Source organism: Nerophis lumbriciformis, linkage group LG30 (assembly GCF_033978685.3).
Source record: "Nerophis lumbriciformis linkage group LG30, RoL_Nlum_v2.1, whole genome shotgun sequence".
NCBI classification, from domain to species: domain Eukaryota; kingdom Metazoa; phylum Chordata; class Actinopteri; order Syngnathiformes; family Syngnathidae; genus Nerophis; species Nerophis lumbriciformis.
Genome location: NC_084577.2, coordinates 22,286,518 through 22,307,586, shown reverse-complemented (window position 1 = coordinate 22,307,586; position 21,069 = coordinate 22,286,518). Strand labels below are relative to the sequence as shown.

The 21,069-nt window shown below is 39.0% G+C and overlaps 1 protein-coding gene across 1 annotated transcript in view; it reads left to right on the top strand.

The window, feature by feature from the left end:
- LOC133572901 (BICD family-like cargo adapter 1) overlaps nt 1-16,075 on the top strand; it is a 49,131-nt gene extending 33,056 nt beyond the window's left edge. Inside the window, exons 7-10 of the mRNA XM_061925977.1 lie at nt 410-574; nt 5,344-5,414; nt 5,497-5,617; nt 15,674-16,075. Coding sequence (XP_061781961.1) covers nt 410-574; nt 5,344-5,414; nt 5,497-5,617; nt 15,674-15,883 — 567 coding nt within the window. The 3' untranslated portion in view covers nt 15,884-16,075. The remainder of the gene's footprint in view (nt 1-409; nt 575-5,343; nt 5,415-5,496; nt 5,618-15,673) is intronic.
- The last annotated feature ends 4,994 nt before the right edge of the window (nt 16,076-21,069 follow it).

The window sequence follows — 21,069 nt, the reverse complement described above, 5'->3', positions numbered from 1 at the left end:
ATATATATATATATACACATATACATATATATATATATATATATATATATATATATGTATATGTATATATATATATATATATATATGTATATGTGTGTATATATATATATATATATATATATATATATATATATATATATATATATATATATAGTGTGTGATATGTGTGTGTGTAACATTTAATACATCATTGCAGTTACAACAATACTAGAAAATTATATATATAGTGCAATAAAAAAATTTCACTTGTATAATCTATTGTTAGTGTATCAGATCTGGACTCGAAATCGGATCGGATCAAAGGCCAAAGTCGTTGATCCGGACATCCTTACTTTCAAGTTTTAGTCGTGAATAAAATACATTATTAGTCATATTTGTGCTTAATGTACCTTCTCTCCTTCTTTAACAGCTCACAGAAGAACTGGGTTGTATTCTGCAACTACTACTGCCGCTGACCCAGGAACAGCAATGCGCGGACTACTCTGACGACACGGCTCAGGATGAGAGTCTGAACGTCGTCATGCATCAGCTGAAGACCGTGGCGCAATCCCTGGTAGAGACCTCTGGCTCACAGGTGAGGAGCAACAGGGGGAGAAAGCACAATACTGTCTTAATATCACAGTTATAAATTTGAATTCTTTACTCAAGAACCTCATTGGCGAGCTCATACCAATTGACTAGTAACATAACTTATCCCTGTAACCCTATATTCCAGCCCATTCAAATACGTCAAAAACTCCTTTTGGGAAGAGAAAATGGTGAACCTGATCTCTTCTATGCTGCATCAGTCCTTTGTTGTCAGGACGAGTGATCAGGGTGGGAATTGAAGCACAACGTATAGGTTGAGAGATCAGGTGACCCAGTGCTCCTGGGAGGGATGTGACCCAAGTGGCTTTTTATTAGATCCCTCATGTGGGTGCTATCAATGCAGCCTATCTGCGAAACCCAAAACCAGTGAAGTTGTCACGTTGTGTAAATGGTAAATAAAAACAGAATACAATGATCTGCAAATCATTTTCAACCTATATTCAATTGAATAGACTGCAAAGACAAGATACTTAATGTTCCATCTGGTAAACTTTGTTTTTTTTTGCAAATATTAGCTCATTTGGAATTTGTCGCCTGCAGCATGTTTCAAAAAAGCTGGCACAAGTGGCAAAAAAGACTGAGAAAGTTGAGGAATGCTTATCAAACACGTATTTGGAACCTCCCACGGGTGAACAGGCTAATTGGGAACAGGTGGGTGCCATGATTGGGTATAAAAGCAGCTTCCATAAAATGCTCAGTCATTCACAAACAAGGATGGGGCGAGGGTCACCACTTTGTGAACAAATGCGTGAGCAAATTGTCGAACAGTTTAAGAACAACATTTCTCAACGAGCTGTTGCAAGGAATTTAGGGATTTCACCATCTACGGTTCGTAATATCATCAAAAGGTTCAGAGATGCTGGAGAAACCACTGCACGTAAGCGTCAAGGCCATGACCCTCGATCCCTCAGGCGGTACTGCATCAAAAAGCGACATCAGTGTGTAAAGGATATCACCACATGGGCTCAGGAACACTTCAGAAAACCACCGTCAGTAACTACAGTTAGTCGCTACATCTGTAAGTGCAAGTTAAAACTCTACTATGCAAAGCGAAAGACATTTATCAACAACACCCAGAAAGGCCGCCGGCTTCGCTGGGCCCGAGCTCATCTAAGATGGACTGATGCAAAGTAGAAAAGTGTTCTGTGGTCTGACGAGTCCACATTTCAAATTGTTTTTGGAAACTGTGGATGTCGTGTCCTCCGGACCAAAGAGGAAAAGAACCATCCGGATTGTTATAGGCGCAAAGTTCAAAAGCCAGCATCTGTGATGGTATGGGGGTGTATTAGTGCCCAAGGTATGGGTAACTTACACATCTGTGAAGGCACCATGAATGCTGAAAGGTACATACAGGTTTTGGAGCAACATGTGTTGCCATCCAAGCAACGTATTTTTCATGGACGCCCCTGCTTATTTCAGCAAGACAATGCCAAGCCACGTGTTACAATAGCCTGGCTTCATAGTAAAAGAGTGCGGATACTAGACTGGCCTGCCTGTAGTCCAGACCTGTCCCATTGAAAATGTGTGGCGCATTATGAAGTCTAAAATACCACAACGGAGACCCCGGACTGTTGAACAACTTAAGCTGTACATCAAGCAAGAATGGGAAAGAATTCCACCTGAAAAGCTTCAAAAATTGGTCTCCTCAGTTCCCAAAGGTTTACTGAGTGTTGTTAAAAGGAAAGGCCATGTAACACAGCGGTAAAAATGCCCCTATGTCAACTTTTTTGTAATGTATTGCTGCCATTAAATTCTAAGTTAATGATTATTTGCCAAAAAAAAAATTATGTTTCTCAGTTCGAACATTAAATATCTTGTTTTTGCAGTCTGTTCAATTGAATATAAGTTGAAAAGGATTTGCAAATCATTGTATTCTGTTTTTATTTACACAACGTGCCAACTTCACTGGTTTTGGGTTTTGTATCTCACGATGCCTGAACTGTGTTCCACAAAGTAGTGCTTCTCAATTATTGTCTCCTTTCCCTTTCGAGACTCCGATCATATTTATTCATATATTTGCACAGACCACTGATGAGTTGCTGGCATCATTGAGACAACCGGCTGGAATGTTAACGAGGCTGATTTCCATCCTAACGACTGTTGTTGTGCTGGCAGAGGTCTCACTTCTTTGTATCGTTACAGAGCGAAACCATACTTGTCTGGGTATGTCCCCTCTTGTAGAGGATAAATACTGCACCGGACCCACGGACTAGAGATGTCCTATCTAGATTCTGGGATAAAGATTTTCTGAATCCGAATAGATTATTTTGCCTGTGAATAGTTTTATTGGTTATGTGTGTGGTGTGTTATGATAGTATCAACACACCACACACAAAACTAGGGATGGGTACACTGCAAAAAGTCAGTGTTCAAAAAGAAGAAAAAAAAATACAAAAATGAGGGGTATTTTATTTGAACGAAGCAAAATTATCTGCCAATAGAACAAGAAAATTTGGCTTGTCAAGACTTTTCAAAACAATTAAAATTAGCTAACTTCAATGAACCCAAAAATACCTTAAAATAAGTATATTCTCACTAATAACAAGTGCACTTTTCTTGGTAGAAAAAAAAAGAGACCTTTTTGCTCAATATGTTGAAAAATATTCTTAAAAGAAGTAAATGCTAGTGCCATTATCTTGACATAATGATATGCGCTCGGCATTACGTTTCTTGAAACCAGCAACCTTACACTAAAAACTAATGTATTGTTCTTAATGGAAAGGCAACAAGGCAACCGCTTGTTACTCTCGGGGTCTCCTAGCCGCTCAGGCAAATCAATGGTCTAAAAATGCATTTTTCCATGGATAACATGACATCATCGCGCCAAGTGCGTGCTCTTTCGGTCATTTAGTGCACATATATACATTTTTTTCATTGTAATTTTGAAGAATTTATCTGAATGTGCATGAACTATTTCTGTTCAAAATTGTTTGAAATGTCAAATGTTTAAATATTAACTGTCAGTTTACTGTACTGTGCCAACTGTACTACTATATGAGTACGTGTTTACTATTGTTTCATTGAAAATAAAACAGCAAAGTCCATTTGGCTGTCATCTGTTTTAATTATGACACACAATTGTGTTGAAGTCATGATTTTTTTTTTCATGCTTGAAATAAGAAATTATTACTTTAAAAAAGTAGTTTTATACTTGTGAGTGTTGATGACACAGCTTTGCAACAGTTGATATTCTAGTTTCAAGCATGTTTTACTCAATATAGATCATAAAATCTCAGCAACAAGCTGTAATATCTTACTGAGATCATTTAGGACCAAAACCTTAAAGGGGAACATTATCACAATTTCAGAAGGGTTAAAACCATTAAAAATCAGTTCCCAGTGGCTTATTATATTTTTCGAAGTTTTTTTCAAAATTTTGCCCTTCACGCAATATCCCTAAAAAAAGCTTCAAAGTGCCTGATTTTAACCATCGTTATATACACCCGTCCATTTTCCTACATAGTGAAGCCAACACAAACAAACATGGCGGAAAGAACAGCAAGCTATAGCGACATTAGCTCGGATTCAGACTCGGATTTCAGCGGCTTAAGCGATTCAACAGATTACGCATGTATTGAAACGGATGGTTGTAGTGTGGAGGCAGGTAGCGAAAACGAAATTGAAGAAGAAACTGAAGCTATTGAGCCATATCGGTTTGAACCGTATGCAAGCGAAACCGACGAAAACGACACGAGAGCCAGCGACACGGGAGAAAGCGAGGACGAATTTGGCGATCGCCTTCTAACCAACGATTGGTATGTGTTTGTTTGGCATTAAAGGAAACTAACAACTATGAACTAGGTTTACAGCATATGAAATACATTTGGCAACAACATGTACTTTGAGAGTGCAGACAGCCCAATTTTCATCAATTAATATATTCTGTAGACATACCCTCATCCGCGCTCTTTTCCTGAAAGCTGATCTGTCCAGTTTTGGAGTTGATGTCAGCAGGCCAGGGAAGCTAGGGTCGATAGGGGGTTTTAGCTCGCTCGTCTGCGGGAACAAACTGCCGCCATTGCTTGCCGTGCTACCGAGGTCCTTTGTCCCTGAATTGCTCACACACTCCGGCAGATTCAATGGGGGTCTGGCGGCAGATTTCTTTGACTTTATCGTTGGAAATGCATCTGCTTTGAGTGTCGCAGGATATCCACACATTCTTGCCATCTCTGTCGTAGCATAGCTTTCGTCGGTAAAGTGTGCGGAACAAACGTCCAATTTCTTGCCACTTTGGCATCTTTGGGCCACTGGTGCAACTTGAATCCGTCCCTGTTCGTGTTGTTACACCCTCCGACAACACACCGACGAGGCATGATGTCTCCAAGGTACGGAAAACAGTCGAAAAAACGGAAAATAACAGAACTGATTTGACTCGGTGTTTGAGAAAATGGCGGATTGCTTCCCGATGTGACGTCACATCAGAAAGGCGTTTAATTCGCCAAAATTCACCCATTTAGAGTTCGGAAATCGGTTAAAAAAATATATGGTCTTTTTTCTGCAACATCAAGGTATATATTGACGCTTACATAGGTCTGGTGATAATGTTCCCCTTTAAAACAAGTAAAACACTAACATAAAATCTGCTTAGTGAGAAGAATTATCTTATCACACAGAAAATAAGCAAATATCACCCTTATTTGAGATATTCAATTTTACTTAGATTTCAGTTTTGGACCGATACGATACCAATTCAGTGCCCTCAGAATGTAGAAATAAAACATTATCACTCAAGCCATACTTGCTGCTTCTCTGCAGGACTCCAGGCTGCAGCAGGAGAACGCTGAAATCCAGCAGGCCATCCGAGACCGAGATGACGCCATCGCCAAGTCAGTACCTCATATGAACTTCTTCCGTTGGTCTCTAGTGCCGGAGAAGTCTTGAATGAATTTGTCATGTGATGTGTGGCAGGAAGAACCTGATGGAAGCGGAGCTGGTGCGCAGTAAAAATGACATGATGTCTCTGAACAATCAATTATTAGAGGCCATCCAGCGTAAACTGGAGCTCTCGCAGGAACTGGAAGTCTGGCAGGTAAGGATTCCTTTGCTGGTGAACCTTCTCACAATGTTGTCACCTCCATGCAGTGTTTTTCAACCACAGTGAGATACAGTCTGGTGTGCCGTAGGAGATTATGTCATTTCACTAGGGGTGTAACGGTACACAAAAATTTCGGTTCGGTACGTACCTCGGTTTAGAGGTCACGGTTTGGTTCATTTTCGGTACAGTAAGAAAATAACAAAATATTAATTTTTTGGTTATCTATTTACCAAATTTGTAAACAATGGCTTTATCCTTTTAACATTGGGAACACTATAATAATTCTGCCCACGTTAATCAACATTATAATAATAATAATAATAATACCTCGGATTTATATAGCGCTTTTCTAAGTACCCAAAGTCGCTTTACATGTAGACATTAAACTGCCTGAAGTTGTTGTTCAGATTAAATAAAATGACAAAACTTTTCTTCTACATATAAAAAGTGCAACATTAAACAGTTTCAAGTCAACTCATCATGCTTCATTTATTACAGCATTTGGGAAGCCTGTAGTTGATTTTTATTATGTAAATGTTATTTTTATCAACATGTGATAGCAGGGACCCTGCCATTCAAAACTAGGCTGCTCCATTACTAATGATTAATGTAACTATAGCTGAAAAAATGGTACAATAGCAATAGGAGAGAGTATTCATCCCTGAACACCATGGAGTTCATGTAGGCTTTATGATGCAGTTACATTATTATATCAACTATCAGAGACAGAAACTCTTCATTTAATATAATGTTCTTTTTGGCTGCTTCAACACAGCTCGATCAACACAGAAAAAGGGAAAGTGAAATAACAGACAGACAGGGCTTTGCTGTCCGTAACACACACACACCGCAAAATGAGCTAACGTTACGCTAAAAGCGAATTAGCCTTCACCTCAAGCCAGGATTGCGAGCGAGCTGAGCTGCCTTTTATATTTCTAGAAGGTCAACGGGCTCATAGTGATGTTACTAGTAGTTGACTGGGAGGTGTTTATTATAATTTGGGGAGAGTCCGCTGCCTGATGATTACCTGCTAAACGCTAAGCACTGAATACATGTGCTCTGAATACACACTGCTGATTGGCTGTTACCGCTCTGAATATGCAAGAGACAGGCAGAAGAAAGCGTAGGCGGCTACTTAATATGTTCGTGTGGAAACTCGTTCGGTACACCTCCGAACCGAACCAAACCCCCCGTACCGAAACGGTTAATACAAATACACGTACCGTTACACCCCAAAATTTCACCTACGGTAATTGAGTTAAAAATTCTCTGAGCTGCCACCTTACCGTGGTAGAGGAGTTTGCGTGTCCCAATGATCCTAGGAGCTATGTTGTCCGGGGGATTTCATGCCCCCTGGTAGGGTCTCCCAAGACATACAGGTCCTAGGTGAGGGATCAGACAAAGAGCAGCTCGAAGACTTCTATGGGAATGAAACAGCAAGGATTCAGATTTCCCTCGCCCGTTCGCGGGTCACCGGGGCCCCCCTCTGGAGCCAGGCCCGGAGTTGGGGCACGATGGCGAGCGCCTGGTGGCCGGGCCTGTCCCCATGGGGCCCGGCCGGGCACAGCCCGAAGAGGCAACGTGGGTCCCCCCTCCAATGGGCTCACCACTCATGGGAGGGGCCATAGAGGTCGGGTGCAGTGTGAGCTGGGCGACAGCCGAAAACAGGACACTTGGCGGTCCGATCCTCGGCTACATAAGCTAGCTCTTGGGACGTGGAACGTCACCTCACTGGGGGGGAAGGAGCCTGAGCTAGTGCGCGAGGTAGAGAAGTTCTGGCTGGATATAGTCGGACTCACCTCGACGCACAGCAAGGGCTCTGGAACCAGTTCTCTCGAGAGGGGCTGGACTCTCTTCCACACTGGCGTTGCACGCAGTGAGAGGCGACGAGCTGGGGTAGCAATTCTTGTTGCCCCCCGGCTCAAAGCCTGCACGTTGGAGTTCAACCCGGTGGACGAGAGGGTAGCCTCCCTCCGCCTTCGGGTGGGGGGACGGGTCCTGACTGTTGTTTGTGCTTACGCACCAAACAGCAGTTCAGAGTACCCACCCTTTTTGGATACACTCGAGGGAGTACTGGAAAGTGCTCCCCCGGGTGATTCCCTTGTCCTACTGGGTGACTTCAACACTCATGTTGGCAACGACAGTGAAACCTGGAGAGGCGTGATTGGGAAGAATGGCCGCCCGGATCTGAACCCGAGTGGTGTTTTGTTATTGGACTTTTGTGCTCGTCACAGATTGTCCATAACAAACACCATGTTCAAGCATAAGGGTGTCCATATGTGCACTTGGCACCAGGACACCCTAGGCCGCAGTTCCATGATCGACTTTGTAGTTGTGTCATCGGATTTGCGGCCTCATGTTTTGGACACTCGGGTGAAGAGAGGGGCGGAGCTTTCTACCGATCACCACCTGGTGGTGAGTTGGCTGCGATGGTGGGGGAGGATGCCGGACAGACCTGGCAGGCCCAAACGCATTGTGAGGGTCTGCTGGGAACGTCTGGCAGAGTCTCCTGTCAGAGAGAGTTTCAATTCCCACCACCGGAAGAACTTTGAACATGTCACGAGGGAGGTGCTGGACATTGAGTCCGAGTGGACCATGTTCCGCGCCTCTATTGTCGAGGCGGCTGATTGGAGCTGTGGCCGCAAGGTGGTTGGTGCCTGTCGTGGCGGTAATCCTAGAACCCGTTGGTAGAACCCGTTGGTGGACACCGGCGGTGAGGGATGCCGTCAAGCTGAAGAAGGAGTCCTATCGGGTTCTTTTGGCTCATAGGACTCCGGAGGCAGCGGACAGGTACCGACAGGCCAAGCGGTGTGCGGCTTCAGCGGTCGCGGAGGCAAAAACTCGGACATGGGAGGAGTTCGGCGAGGCCATGGAAAACGACTTCCGGACGGCTTCGAAGCGATTCTGGACCACCATCCGCCGCCTCAGGAAGGGGAAGCAGTGCACTATCAACACCGTGTATGGTGCGGATGGTGTTCTGCTGACCTCGACTGCGGATGTTGTGGATCGGTGGAGGGAATACTTCGAAGACCTCCTCAATCCCACCGACACGTCTTCCTATGAGGAAGCAGTGCCTGGGGAATCTGTGGTGGGCTCTTCTATTTCTGGGGCTGAGGTTGCTGAGGTAGTTAAAAAGCTCCTCAGTGGCAAGGCCCCGGGGGTGGATGAGATCCGCCCGGAGTTCCTTAAGGCTCTGGATGCTGTGGGGCTGTCTTGGTTGACAAGACTCTGCAGCATCGCGTGGACATCGGGGGCGGTACCTCTGGATTGGCAGACCGGGGTGGTGGTTCCTCTCTTTAAGAAGGGGAACCGGAGGGTGTGTTCCAACTATCGTGGGATCACACTCCTCAGCCTTCCCGGTAAAGTCTATTCAGGTGTACTGGAGAGGAGGTTACGCCGGATAGTCGAACCTCGGATTCAGGAGGAACAGTGTGGTTTTCGTCCTGGTCGTGGAACTGTGGACCAGCTCTATACTCTCGGCAGGGTCCTTGAGGGTGCATGGGAGTTTGCCCAACCAGTCTACATGTGCTTTGTGGACTTGGAGAAGGCATTCGACCGTGTCCCTCGGGAGGTCCTGTGGGGAGTGCTCAGAGAGTATGGGGTATCGGACTGTCTGATTGTGGCTGTCCGCTCCCTGTACGATCAGTGTCAGAGCTTGGTCCGCATTACCGGCAGTAAGTCGGACACGTTTCCAGTGAGGGTTGGACTCCGCCAAGGCTGCCCTTTGTCACCGATTCTGTTCATAACTTTTATGGACAGAATTTCTAGGCGCAGTCAAGGCGTTGAGGGGATCCGGTTTGGTGGCTGCAGGATTAGGTCTCTGCTTTTTGCAGATGATGTGGTCCTGATGGCTTCATCTGGCCAGGATCTTCAGCTCTCACTGGATCGGTTCGCAGCCGAGTGTGAAGCGACTGGGATGAGAATCAGCACCTCCAAGTCCGAGTCCATGGTTCTTGCCCGGAAAAGGGTGGAGTGCCATCTCCGGGTTGGGGAGGAGACCCTGCCCCAAGTGGAGGAGTTCAAGTACCTAGGAGTCTTGTTCACGAGTGAGGGAAAAGTGGATCGTGAGATTGACAGGCGGATCGGTGCGGCATCTTCAGTAATGCGGACGCTGTATCGATCCGTTGTGGTGAAGAAGGAGCTGAGCCGAAAGGCAAAGCTCTCAATTTACCGGTCGATCTACGTTCCCATCCTCACCTATGGTCATGAGCTTTGGGTTATGACCGAAAGGACAAGATCACGGGTACAGGCGGCCGAAATGAGTTTCCTCCGCCGGGTGGCGGGGCTCTCCCTTAGAGATAGGGTGAGAAGCTCTGCCATCCGGGGGGAGCTCAAAGTAAAGTCACTGCTCCTCCACATCGAGAGGAGCCAGATGAGGTGGTTCGGGCATCTGGTCAGGATGCCACCCGAACGCCTCCCTCGGGAGGTGTTTAGGGCACGTCCAACCGGTAGGAGGCCACGGGGAAGACCCAGGACACGTTGGGAAGACTATGTCTCCCGGCTGGCCTGGGAACGCCTCGGGATCCCCCGGGAGGAGCTGGACGAAGTGGCTGGGGAGAGGAAAGTCTGGGCTTCCCTGCTTAAGCTGCTGCCCCCGCGACCCGACCTCGGATAAGCGGAAGAAGATGGATGGATGGAGTTAAAAATATTTTTTGCAAACCAGTACCGTATTTTTCGGACTATAAGTCGCAGTTTTTTTTCATAGTTTGGCCGGGCTCCATTGCGACCTATATATGGTTTTTTCCTTCTTTATTATGCATTTTCGGCAGGTGCGACTTATACTCCGGTGCGACTTATACTCCGAAAAATACGGTAATTAGAATCCGCAAATGTGCCGATGTTGAGTGTCTGTGCTGTCTAGAGCTCGGCAGAGTAACCGTGTAATACTCTTCCATATCAGTTGGTGGCAGCAGGTAGCTAATTGCTTTGTAGATGTCGGGAACATGGTTTGTCGTGATCACAATATGCGGTAGGCAGCGATGTAAGGTATCGAACGCTTAAACCAATAATAAACAAAAGGCGAGTGCCGCTAAGAAAAGGCATCGAAGCTTAGGGATGGCTATGCAAAATGAAACTAAAACTGAACTGGCTGCAAAGTAAACAAAAACAGAATGCTGGACAACAGCAAAGACTTACAGCGTGTGGAGCAGACGGCGTCCACAAAGTACATCCCGTACATGACATGACAATCAACAATGTCCCCACAAAGTAGGATAGCGTCCGCACAACTTAAATAGTCTTGATTGCGAAAACAAAGCAGGTGCGGGGAATAGCATTCAAGGAAGACATGAAACTGCTACAGGAAAATAGCAACAAAAGAGGAAAAGCCACCAAAATAGGAGTGCAAGACAAGAACTAAAACACTACACACAGGCAAACACCAAAAAACTCAAAATAAGTCACGGTGTGATGTGACAGGTGGTGACAGTACACCTACTTTGAGACAAGAGCTATAGTGATGCATGCTTGGTTATGGTTTAAATTCATATCCAACAATTGCGACGACGACTTTTTATTGTTAGTATCGGCTACTAAGTTTCATTTGTTTATGTTTTCTGCTGGTGGTGTGCCTCAGAATTTTTTAAATGAAAAAATGTGCCTCGGCTCAGAAAAGGTTGAAAACCACTGCCTTAATGTACCACTCGGTGCAGCAATCATACACAATTGTGCGACTACTGCACAACCACAACAATAGTTATAATAATTGTAATGGCAGCACACTGCAGTGTTGTTAGGGTTGTGTTTATAATGTCATATTATATATTTGTATACATTTCAAACACTTCCTTGTGGTCTACATAACATGTTGCAATTTGGACTCAATTTCCCTCTTTAAATCAAGTCTGAAAACACATTTATTCCTTGCTGCTTATTCACTGCAAATGTTATCTATCTTTGTTGCTGTTCTTGTTATCCAATTTTATTGTTTTGTTTTTGTACGCTGTCCTTGAGTGCCGAGAAAGACGCGTTATAAGTAAAATGTATTATTATTATGATGGCAATTATTTTTATTTAACTTCTTTTACATTCTCTTTAACTTATTTTACCTTTTATATTCCTTCTTTTACCTTTTATTTATCTTGTACCTCTCATTTAGTACTTTTACCTTCTATTGACCTTTTTTTTAAATCTTTTATTTACCTTCCTTAACCTTTTTATACCTTATTTTACCTTTTATTTTCTTCTTTTACCTTCTGTTTATTTGCTTTTACTTCTATTTATCTTATTCACCTTTTGCTTTCTTCTTTTACCTTCTATATTCCTTTGTTTACATTTTATTCACCTTATATTTACCTTTTATTTACTACTTTGACCTTATATTTACCTTATTCTACCTCTCTTATTTACTTCTTTGACCTTCTATTGAACATCATTTACTTTATTTTAGCTTCTATTTATCTTCCTTTACCTTCTTTGACATTCTATTTACCTTATTGACTTTCTTTTACATTTTATTTACCTTCTGTTTCACTTATTTTACCTTCTAAATTCCTTGCTTTACCTTTTATTTACCTTATATTTATTTTTTAAAATCTTTTATTTACTACTTTTATCTTCTATTTACATTCCATAACCTTTTATTTGCCTTCTTTTACCTTGTATTCCCTTATTTGACCTTCTATTTACCATCTTATATATTTTATTTACTTTTTAATTTAATTTTACCTTTTATTTACATTCTATTTAACATATTTTATATTCCTTATTTTACCTTTTATATATATTTTACCTTTTATTTACTACTTTTATCTTCTCTATTTCTTCTTTTACATTTTTGTTTATCTTTTTTTAACCTTTTATTTACACTATTTTACCGTTTAATTCGCTTATATTACCTTATATTTATCTTCTTTTATCTTACATTTACCCTTGTTTACCTTTTATTTACCTGTCAACTTATTTTACCATCTTTTACCTCCTATTAAACTCGTTTGACCTTCTTTTATGCGGTCCGGACATCATAGAACTTTATTTGCTGCACTCAAACGATTAAAGGAAGCAACAGAATATAAATACAAACTTTTTTCCTACTGAATTAACAATTAATGGTTGCAGTTCTGAAGTTTTAAAGGACAAATTCCAGCCAGACAGTGCACTTTATTTACACATGTCCCTTTTATGACAATATCTTAATGGATTAGCTTTTGCGTGGGAAGTGTCATTTGCACTTTTTTTTTTTTGCTGACCCAGCATTTAAAAACCAGACTGGCTAGCACACAATGTAACGTCAGCCACTAAATGATAGTTGTTGCAGTCATGACGTGTTTATCAACTTTATTTGTTTCCAACCTCTCAGTAGCCGACCAATAAAAATAACAGTAATATTAATATGTTGTTATTTAAATTGTCATTCTGATAAACTCATCTCCTACATTAGGACTCGGAGCTCTCGTTCCACATGTTCAATGATGCAGAAAAAGGTTAAATAAATCAATAAATCATCACTTTCAACTCTTATTTTAGCGCATTTATTAAAATAACAAAACATTAAGTTTTTTGCAATACCAACTCTCTAACTTTCCCACTATAACAACATTGCCATCTACTGGCCATTACAATGAACTACACTCCTCAGCCAACACCATGAACTATCCCTAGCAGACGTCACGTTTGTTTATAATTCATTAAAAATGGACAAATATTCATTCATTAAAATCTTTAAAATCTACATGTCCCAAAACGAACCTTCCCTAAAAATATGCATAAATAACACAAGTTGTACAAAACCCAAAACCAGTGAAGTTGGCACGTTGTGTAAATCATTAATAAAAACAGAATACAAGGATTTGCAAATTCTTTTCAACTTATATTCAATTGAATAGACTGCAAAGACAATGTATTTAACGTTCGAACTGGACAACTTTGTTATTTTTTGCAAATATTAGCTCATTTGGAATTTGATGCCTGCAACATGTTTCAAAAAAGCTGGCACAAGTGGCAAAAAAGACTGAGAAAGTTGAGGAATGCTCATCAAACACTTATTTGGAACATCCCACAGGTGAACAGGCTAATTGGGAACAGGTGGGTGCCATGATTGGGTATAAAAGCAGCTTCCATGAAATGCTCAGTCATTCACAAACGAGGATGGGGCGAAGGTCACCACTTTGTCAACTGTCAACAAATGCGTGAGAAAATTGTCGAACAGTTTAAGAACAACATTTCTCAACGAGCTATTGCAAGAAATTTAGGGATTTCACCATCTACGGTCCGTAATATCATCAAAAAGTTCAGAGAATCTGGAGAAATCACTGCACGTAAGCGATGATATTACGGACCTTCGATCCCTCAGGCGGTACTGCCTCAAAAAACGACATCAGTGTGTAAAGGATATCACCACATGGGCTCAGGAACACTTCAGAAAACCACTGTCAGTAGATACAGTTTGTCGCTACATCTGTAAGTGCAAGTTAAAGCTCTACTATGCAAAGCAAAAGCCATTTATCAACAACACCCAGAAGTGCCGCCAGCCTAGCTGGGCCTGAGCTAATCTAAGATGGACTGATGCAAAGTGGAAAAGTGTTTTCTTACAAGTCCACATTTCAAATTGTTTTTGGAAACTGTGGACGTTGTGTCCTCCGGAACAAAGAAGAAAAGAATCATCCGGATTGTTCTAGGCGCAAAGTTGAAAAGCCAGCATCTGTGATGGTATGGGGGTGTATTAGTGCCCAAGGCATGGGTAACTTACACATCTGTGAAGGCGCCATTAATGCTAAGTAAGAATGGGAAAGAATTCCACCTGAAAAGCTTCAAAAATGGGTCTCCTCAGTTCCCAAACGTTTACTGAGTGTTGTTAAAAGGAAAGGCCATGTAACACAGTGGTAAAAATGCCCGTGACAACTTTTTTGCAATGTGTTGCTGCCATTAAATTCTAAGTTAATGTTTATTTGCAAAAAAAAAATTGTGTTTCTCAGTTGTAACATTAAGTATCTTGTCTTTGTAGTCTTTTCAATTGAATATAAGTTGAAAAGGATTTGCAAATCATTGTATTCTGTTTTTATTTACCATTTACACAACATGCCAACTTCACTGGTTTTTGGGTTCTGTATATTATATATATGCCCCACAAATGGGAAAGAATTCCACCTGAAAAGCTTCAAAAATGGGTCTCCTCAGTTCCCAAGCATTTACTGAGTGTTGTTAAAAGGAAAGGCCATGTAACACAGTGGTAAAAATGCCCCTGTGACAACTTTTTTGCAATGTGTTGCTGCCATTAAATTCAAAGTTAATGTTTATTTGCAAAAAAAAATAGTGTTTCTCAGTTGGAACATTAAGTATCTTGTCTTTACAGTCTTTTCAATTGAATATAAGTTGAAAAGCATTTGCAAATCTTTGTATTCTGTTTTTATTTACCATTTACACAATGTGACAATTTCACTGGTTTTTGGGTTCTGTATATTATATATATGCCCCACAAATGGGAAAGAATTCCATCTGAATAACTTCAAGAATGGGTCAACTCAGTTCCCAAACGTTTACTGAGTGTTGTTAAAAGGAAAGGCCATGTAACACAGTGGTAAAAATGCCCCTGTGACAACTTTTTTGCAATGTGTTGCTGCCATTAAATTCAAAGTTAATGTTTATTTGCAAAAAAAAATGGTGTTTCTCAGTTGGAACATTAAGTATCTTGTCTTTACAGTCTTTTCAATTGAATATAAGTTGAAAAGGATTTGCAAATCATTGTATTCTGTTTTTATTTACCATTTACACAACGTGCCAACTTCACTGGTTTTTGGGTTCTGTATATTATATATATATATGCCCCACAAATGGGAAAGAATTCCACCTGAAAAACTTCAAAAATGGGTCAACTCAGTTCCCAAACGTTTACTGAGTGTTGTTAAAAGGAAAGGCCATGTAACACAGTGGTAAAAATGCCCCTGTGACAACTTTTTTGCAATGTGTTGCTGCCATTAAATTCAATGGATGGATGGATGGATTTCACTGGTTTTTGGGTTCTGTATATTATATATATGCCCCAAAAATCCCAACATGTTGTGTGTACCAATTTGTTTGGCCTAAAAAGTACATAACATGCAGCTTTTTCCCCAGGACGACATCCAGATCGTCATCAACCAGCAGCTGATGAGTCAGCAGCAGTCGGAACAACCTCAGAAGAAGACGTCCCCGCACGGCACGTCCTTCTTCCGCAAGCCCAGCAAGGCCGCTTTCCCCTGGGGCGTGGACGCCAGCCAGGACAAGGCCCAGTCGCCTTGGAGGGACTGGCTACGGCGAGGCAAAGGTGTATCGTACGGCAAGTAAGTGCACACCTGCGCCGACGGGAATGGCCGCTCGGAGAAAAAAAAAAAGACTCGTGTTGGACTGTGACAAACCTGGAACAGGAATGTAAATATTGTCTATTCTTTTGGAACTATTGGGGACTCTGTACATATTTGAGGCATGTGAGGCTTTACTGACTTTAATTAAAGAGCAGCGAGGCGGGGAACAAGAAAAAGTGGCTTGTACTGCAGTTTTGTTTTAGTTTTCTCCTATTTTCTCTGCTTCGTAAAAAGTCATGTGATAGAACTAATACACGAAGACTGGAAAAAACAACATAAAAAAGTGGATTAAAAGAGCAAACAGGTGTAATGTAAGGAGAAAAAGATGCAATATTGATACCAATAACACGAAGCTGACATGCAGGCTGTTTTTTTTTATAAATATAAATATTAAAATATGTTAATCGACGGATAGATCTGTAGTTAATCTACATATTTACGTGTTCAAAGTAAAAATAACATTTATTTTTATATATATTTATATTGTATATATAATATAATAACATTGATAATAATTAATTAATAGTATATTATTATTATAATAGTAATTATTAATTAATTATTAGTAATAATAATAATTAATAATAATACAATATATATAATATATATTGTATTTGGAACAATTTCCCTTGTGGATCAATTAAGTTTGTCTAAGTCTATACATCTTATTTTTTAATGTTTTTATGAGTGGGGGTCTTTTGGATCCCTAAGACCTTTAGTCCGATTTTTTTTTTAACGTCATTGTTCAAAAAATAATAATGAATCAAAATCAGTGTTGTTATGAATTTTTGAGCTAAATAATAATGAATCAAAATCAGTGTTGTTATGAATTTTTGACCTATTTTAGCCTCCAATTACTTTACATCAAATATTCCACATTAAACATTTCTTGGGGGTAAATATTGTGTATTTTATGTTTTTTGCAATAAAAAACAGGGTTTTCTTTCACAAAAATGGCATACAACATATAAAGATGTAATCTTTATATCAACGGATAGATCTGAAGTTGATTTATAGATATTTTAGTGTTGAAAGCAAAAGTAAAATAATATTATCTGACTTCTTTTTAAAAAAAATTATGAGTGGGGGTCTTTTGGATCCCTGAGACCATTAGTCAGATTTTTTTTTATTTAATTTATTTTTTTAGCGGTCATTGTTCAAAAAATAATAATGAATCAAAATCAGTGTTATGAATTTTTGACCTTTTTTAGCCTCCAATTACTTTACATCAAATATTCCACATTAAACATTTCTTGGGGGTAAATATTGCATATTTTATGTTTTTTGCAATAAAAAAACAGGATTTTCTTTCACAAAAATGGCATACAACATAAAAAGATGTCATCTTTAAATCAACGGATAGATCTGTAGTTAATCTACATATTTACGTATTCAAAGTAAAAATAACATTTATTTTTATATATATTTATATTGTTTATATAATATAATAACATTGATAATAATTAATTAATAGTATATTATTATTATAATAGTAATTTATATACTATTAATTATTAATTAATTATTAGTAATAATAATTATTAATAATAATACAATATATATAATATATATTATATTTGGAACAATTTCCCTTGTGGATCAATTAAGTTTGTCTAAGTCTATAGAACTTCTTTTTTAAATTTTTTATGAGTGAGGGTCTTTTGGATCCCTGAGACCATTAGTCAGATTTCTTTTTATTTAATTTATTTTTTTAACGGTCATTGTTCAAAAAATAATAATGAATCAAAATCAGTGTTGTTATGAATTTTTGACCTATTTTAGCCTTCGATTACTTTACATCAAATATTCCACATTAAACATTTCTTGGGGGTAAATATTGCATATTTTATGTTTTTTGCAATAAAAAAACAGGATTTTCTTTCACAAAAATGGCATACAACATATAAAGATGTAATCTTTATATCAACGGATGGATCTGAAGTTGATTTATAGATATTTTAGTGTTGAAAGCAAAAGTTAAATAATAATATCTGACTTGTTTTTAACCCTTTAATGACAAAGACCCTTTTTTAAACATTGCAGTATAAAACAGGTTTTTCTTTCACAAAATTTGCATAAAACATGCACATTTTTAATCTTTGTTTCAACGGATGGATATTGAGTTGATTTGTAGATATTTCAGTGTTGAAAGCAAAATTTAAAAAGCAACACTTTTAACACTTTATTGGCACTTTTGGGTCCCCAGAATCTTTAACGTTGCAATATGAGACAACATGGTTTTAAAACAATAAACACATTAAAACTTTATGTCAACAAATAGACCTCAAGTTGATCTTCACATATTTTAGGGTTGAAAGAAAATTTAAAAAAAAAATTCTGACTTGTTTTTAACACTTTTAATGACCGAGACCTTTTTGGGTCCCCGGGACTTTTAATGTTGCGATGTGAAACGAGGTGTTCTTTCAAAAAAGGGTCTTAAAGCATTAAAGACATTACAACTTCATGTCAACTAACAGTTGAGGGCAGCCCAAATGGTTACAATAAATATTGTATTGGTTTTGAAAATGAAAAATATCAAACCAGCTGGTTTTAATTTTTCAGTTGCTAAAACATTAAATCAACTTTTTATAGTGTGTTTCATGTGCTCATAATGGGATGAGAATACACTTCTTCATTTTGTGGCAACTCCCAAAAAATGGGTCATTCAGTGCAAATGTTCTTGTAACTCAAAATAAACTTCAATTCCTGGCATTTTAAACTCTAAATCCAATAATACACCCATTGAAGTACTCTCAGGCAACATTTGTATTTTGGTACAAGGTTCTGTTCCTCTCAAGGAATTCAAGTCACTGGTCAATCCCAAGTTCTTTCGATGACATATATGCTGAGTAAGAAGGACCATCAAGACAGAATAGGAATATTATCAAGTTTTACTGAAGCTTCAGGAGACCAGCCCACATCAATACAGTCATACCGTCATCTCGGGATGGTCTAACATTCAAACGGAAAGAAACTACCATATTTTTCGGACTATAAGTCGCAGTTTTTTTTCATAGTGCGACTTATACTCAGGAGCGACTTATGTGTGAAATTATTAACACATTACCGTAAAATATCAAATAATATTATTTAGCTCATTCACGCAAGATTTCATGGGATTTAGCGATTAGGAGTGACAGATTGTTTGGTAAACGTATAGCATGTTCAATATGTTATAGTTATTTGAATGACTCTTACCATAATATGTTACGTTAACATACCAGGCACGTTCTCAGTTGGTTATTTATGCCTCATATAACGTACACTTATTCAGCCTGTTGTTCACTATTCTTTATTTATTTTAAAATTTTCTTTCAAATGTCTATTCTTGGTGTTGGCTTTTATCAAATAAATTTCCCCAAAAAATGCGACTTATACTCCAGTGCGACTTATATATGTTTTTTTCTTCTTTATTATGCATTTTCGGCCGAAAAATATGGTACTTCTTGAATCGGAAAGCAGTCCCCCCAGAAAGGAAGGCCTCCCCCTTCCTCAACAGTGATAATATAAGGAGGGGGATACATCTTTTTCACATTCCAATGCCTAAAACACTACACAGACCTCTGTAGACAAAGAGAAACTGGTATACAGAGTATACATGGAACAATACTAGATGCTCCAAACATGACTATAAATAAAGAAAGAACTCTTAAACATATATGCATATGCAGTGATTCTCCAGCTGTGGTACTCCATCTAAATAATCACTTGATGAAAGTACAGTGTTTTATGTTGCTATATCTAAACACAGTGTTACTGTTCAAACTGTGTGTAATGTTAAGAGAGGTCCAAAATATTGTTCAATAAAACCCCTGCCTTGTTTTCAATGAATACGTGGGCCTACTACGCTACTGTATGTTGCTGTTGGTCATTATGGTTTCTGATGGTGAAAAAAAGGTTTGAGAACCACTAGTTCATGGCAAAGATGACTCGTGCGAGACCTGCGTCGGTTGTAATCTTTTATTTACATCATTCTATTTTGTCAACAAGTCAAGTTACAGGTGCATAGTCATGAGGTGAGCATTTGGAGCGGTATGAGTACACGGAAGAGTACACATTCAGAGAAAGATGAAAAATGCTGATGGTGTGCACAGACGGTACGTACAGTAGAACACAGACAATTGCTGAGTAAGTACATTGTTTGTAGAAACGACTGTTTTTTTTTAGTTGGTGGACACAAGTTACCTTTCACTTGATCACAGTGAAAACATTTGTGCTAAATAAGACCATATTGCTTTTTTTTATTATTTTTTATTTTTTTAAAACATATTTTTACCCTTATTCTTTTTAAGGGCTTCCTGTTGAACTTTACTGATCACTTGATTTGATGTTAGGATTTGAGTGGAATGTGGACTTGGCAGTGCGGCCAGTAATGAAGTACTTCTCGAGCAGCGGTCCCCAACAGTGGAAAAAAAAAATCGCATACGTTTAATTTTGTTTTCCGGGTATCTTGTTTTGAAAGAACGCCAACTTGGTTGAGCCTCCTCCAACATTGCGCAGGCTTGTGGTATGGGATGTTCGGTTCTTTTTCAGAGAGTCGACTTTAAATATAGACGAATCTTTCAGTTCCTGTTTTTTTGTTGTTGCTTTAATTAATTTATAAGCAACAATAATGTAAACTTCAGGATTAAAAATAATTATAATAATATATGCATGATTTATGCATATGTTATTTTCACAAGTAATACATATGTATATAAATGTGGCTTTATTATTTACATAGTGCTAATTACTAAGAGTGCTGAAAAAACAAACAACAATTCTAATTCATTCTGATTTTGAATAGGTTCCTATTTTTTTAAGAATCAATTGATCTTTTTTTTTTTTTATTGCGACATTTCTAAGGCCACTTTACGGAGCCCCAAAAGGTACATGGGGGAATTTTATTTTTATTTTTTATAATTGTTTTTTTTTTTTTTAGACATGTATCTCATGCGCACGAGATACATGTCTAAAAAATAAATAAATAAATAAATAAATTATAAATGTCTAAAAAAATAAATAAATATCAATGTCTAAAAAAAATAAAAATTATAAAAAAAATTTTTGGACATGTATCTTGTGCGCACAAGATAGTTTCTCTTGCACACGAGATGCATGTCTAAAAAAAATAAAAAAAATAAATTATAAATGTCTAAAAAAAACATATCAATGTCTAAAAAAAATTTA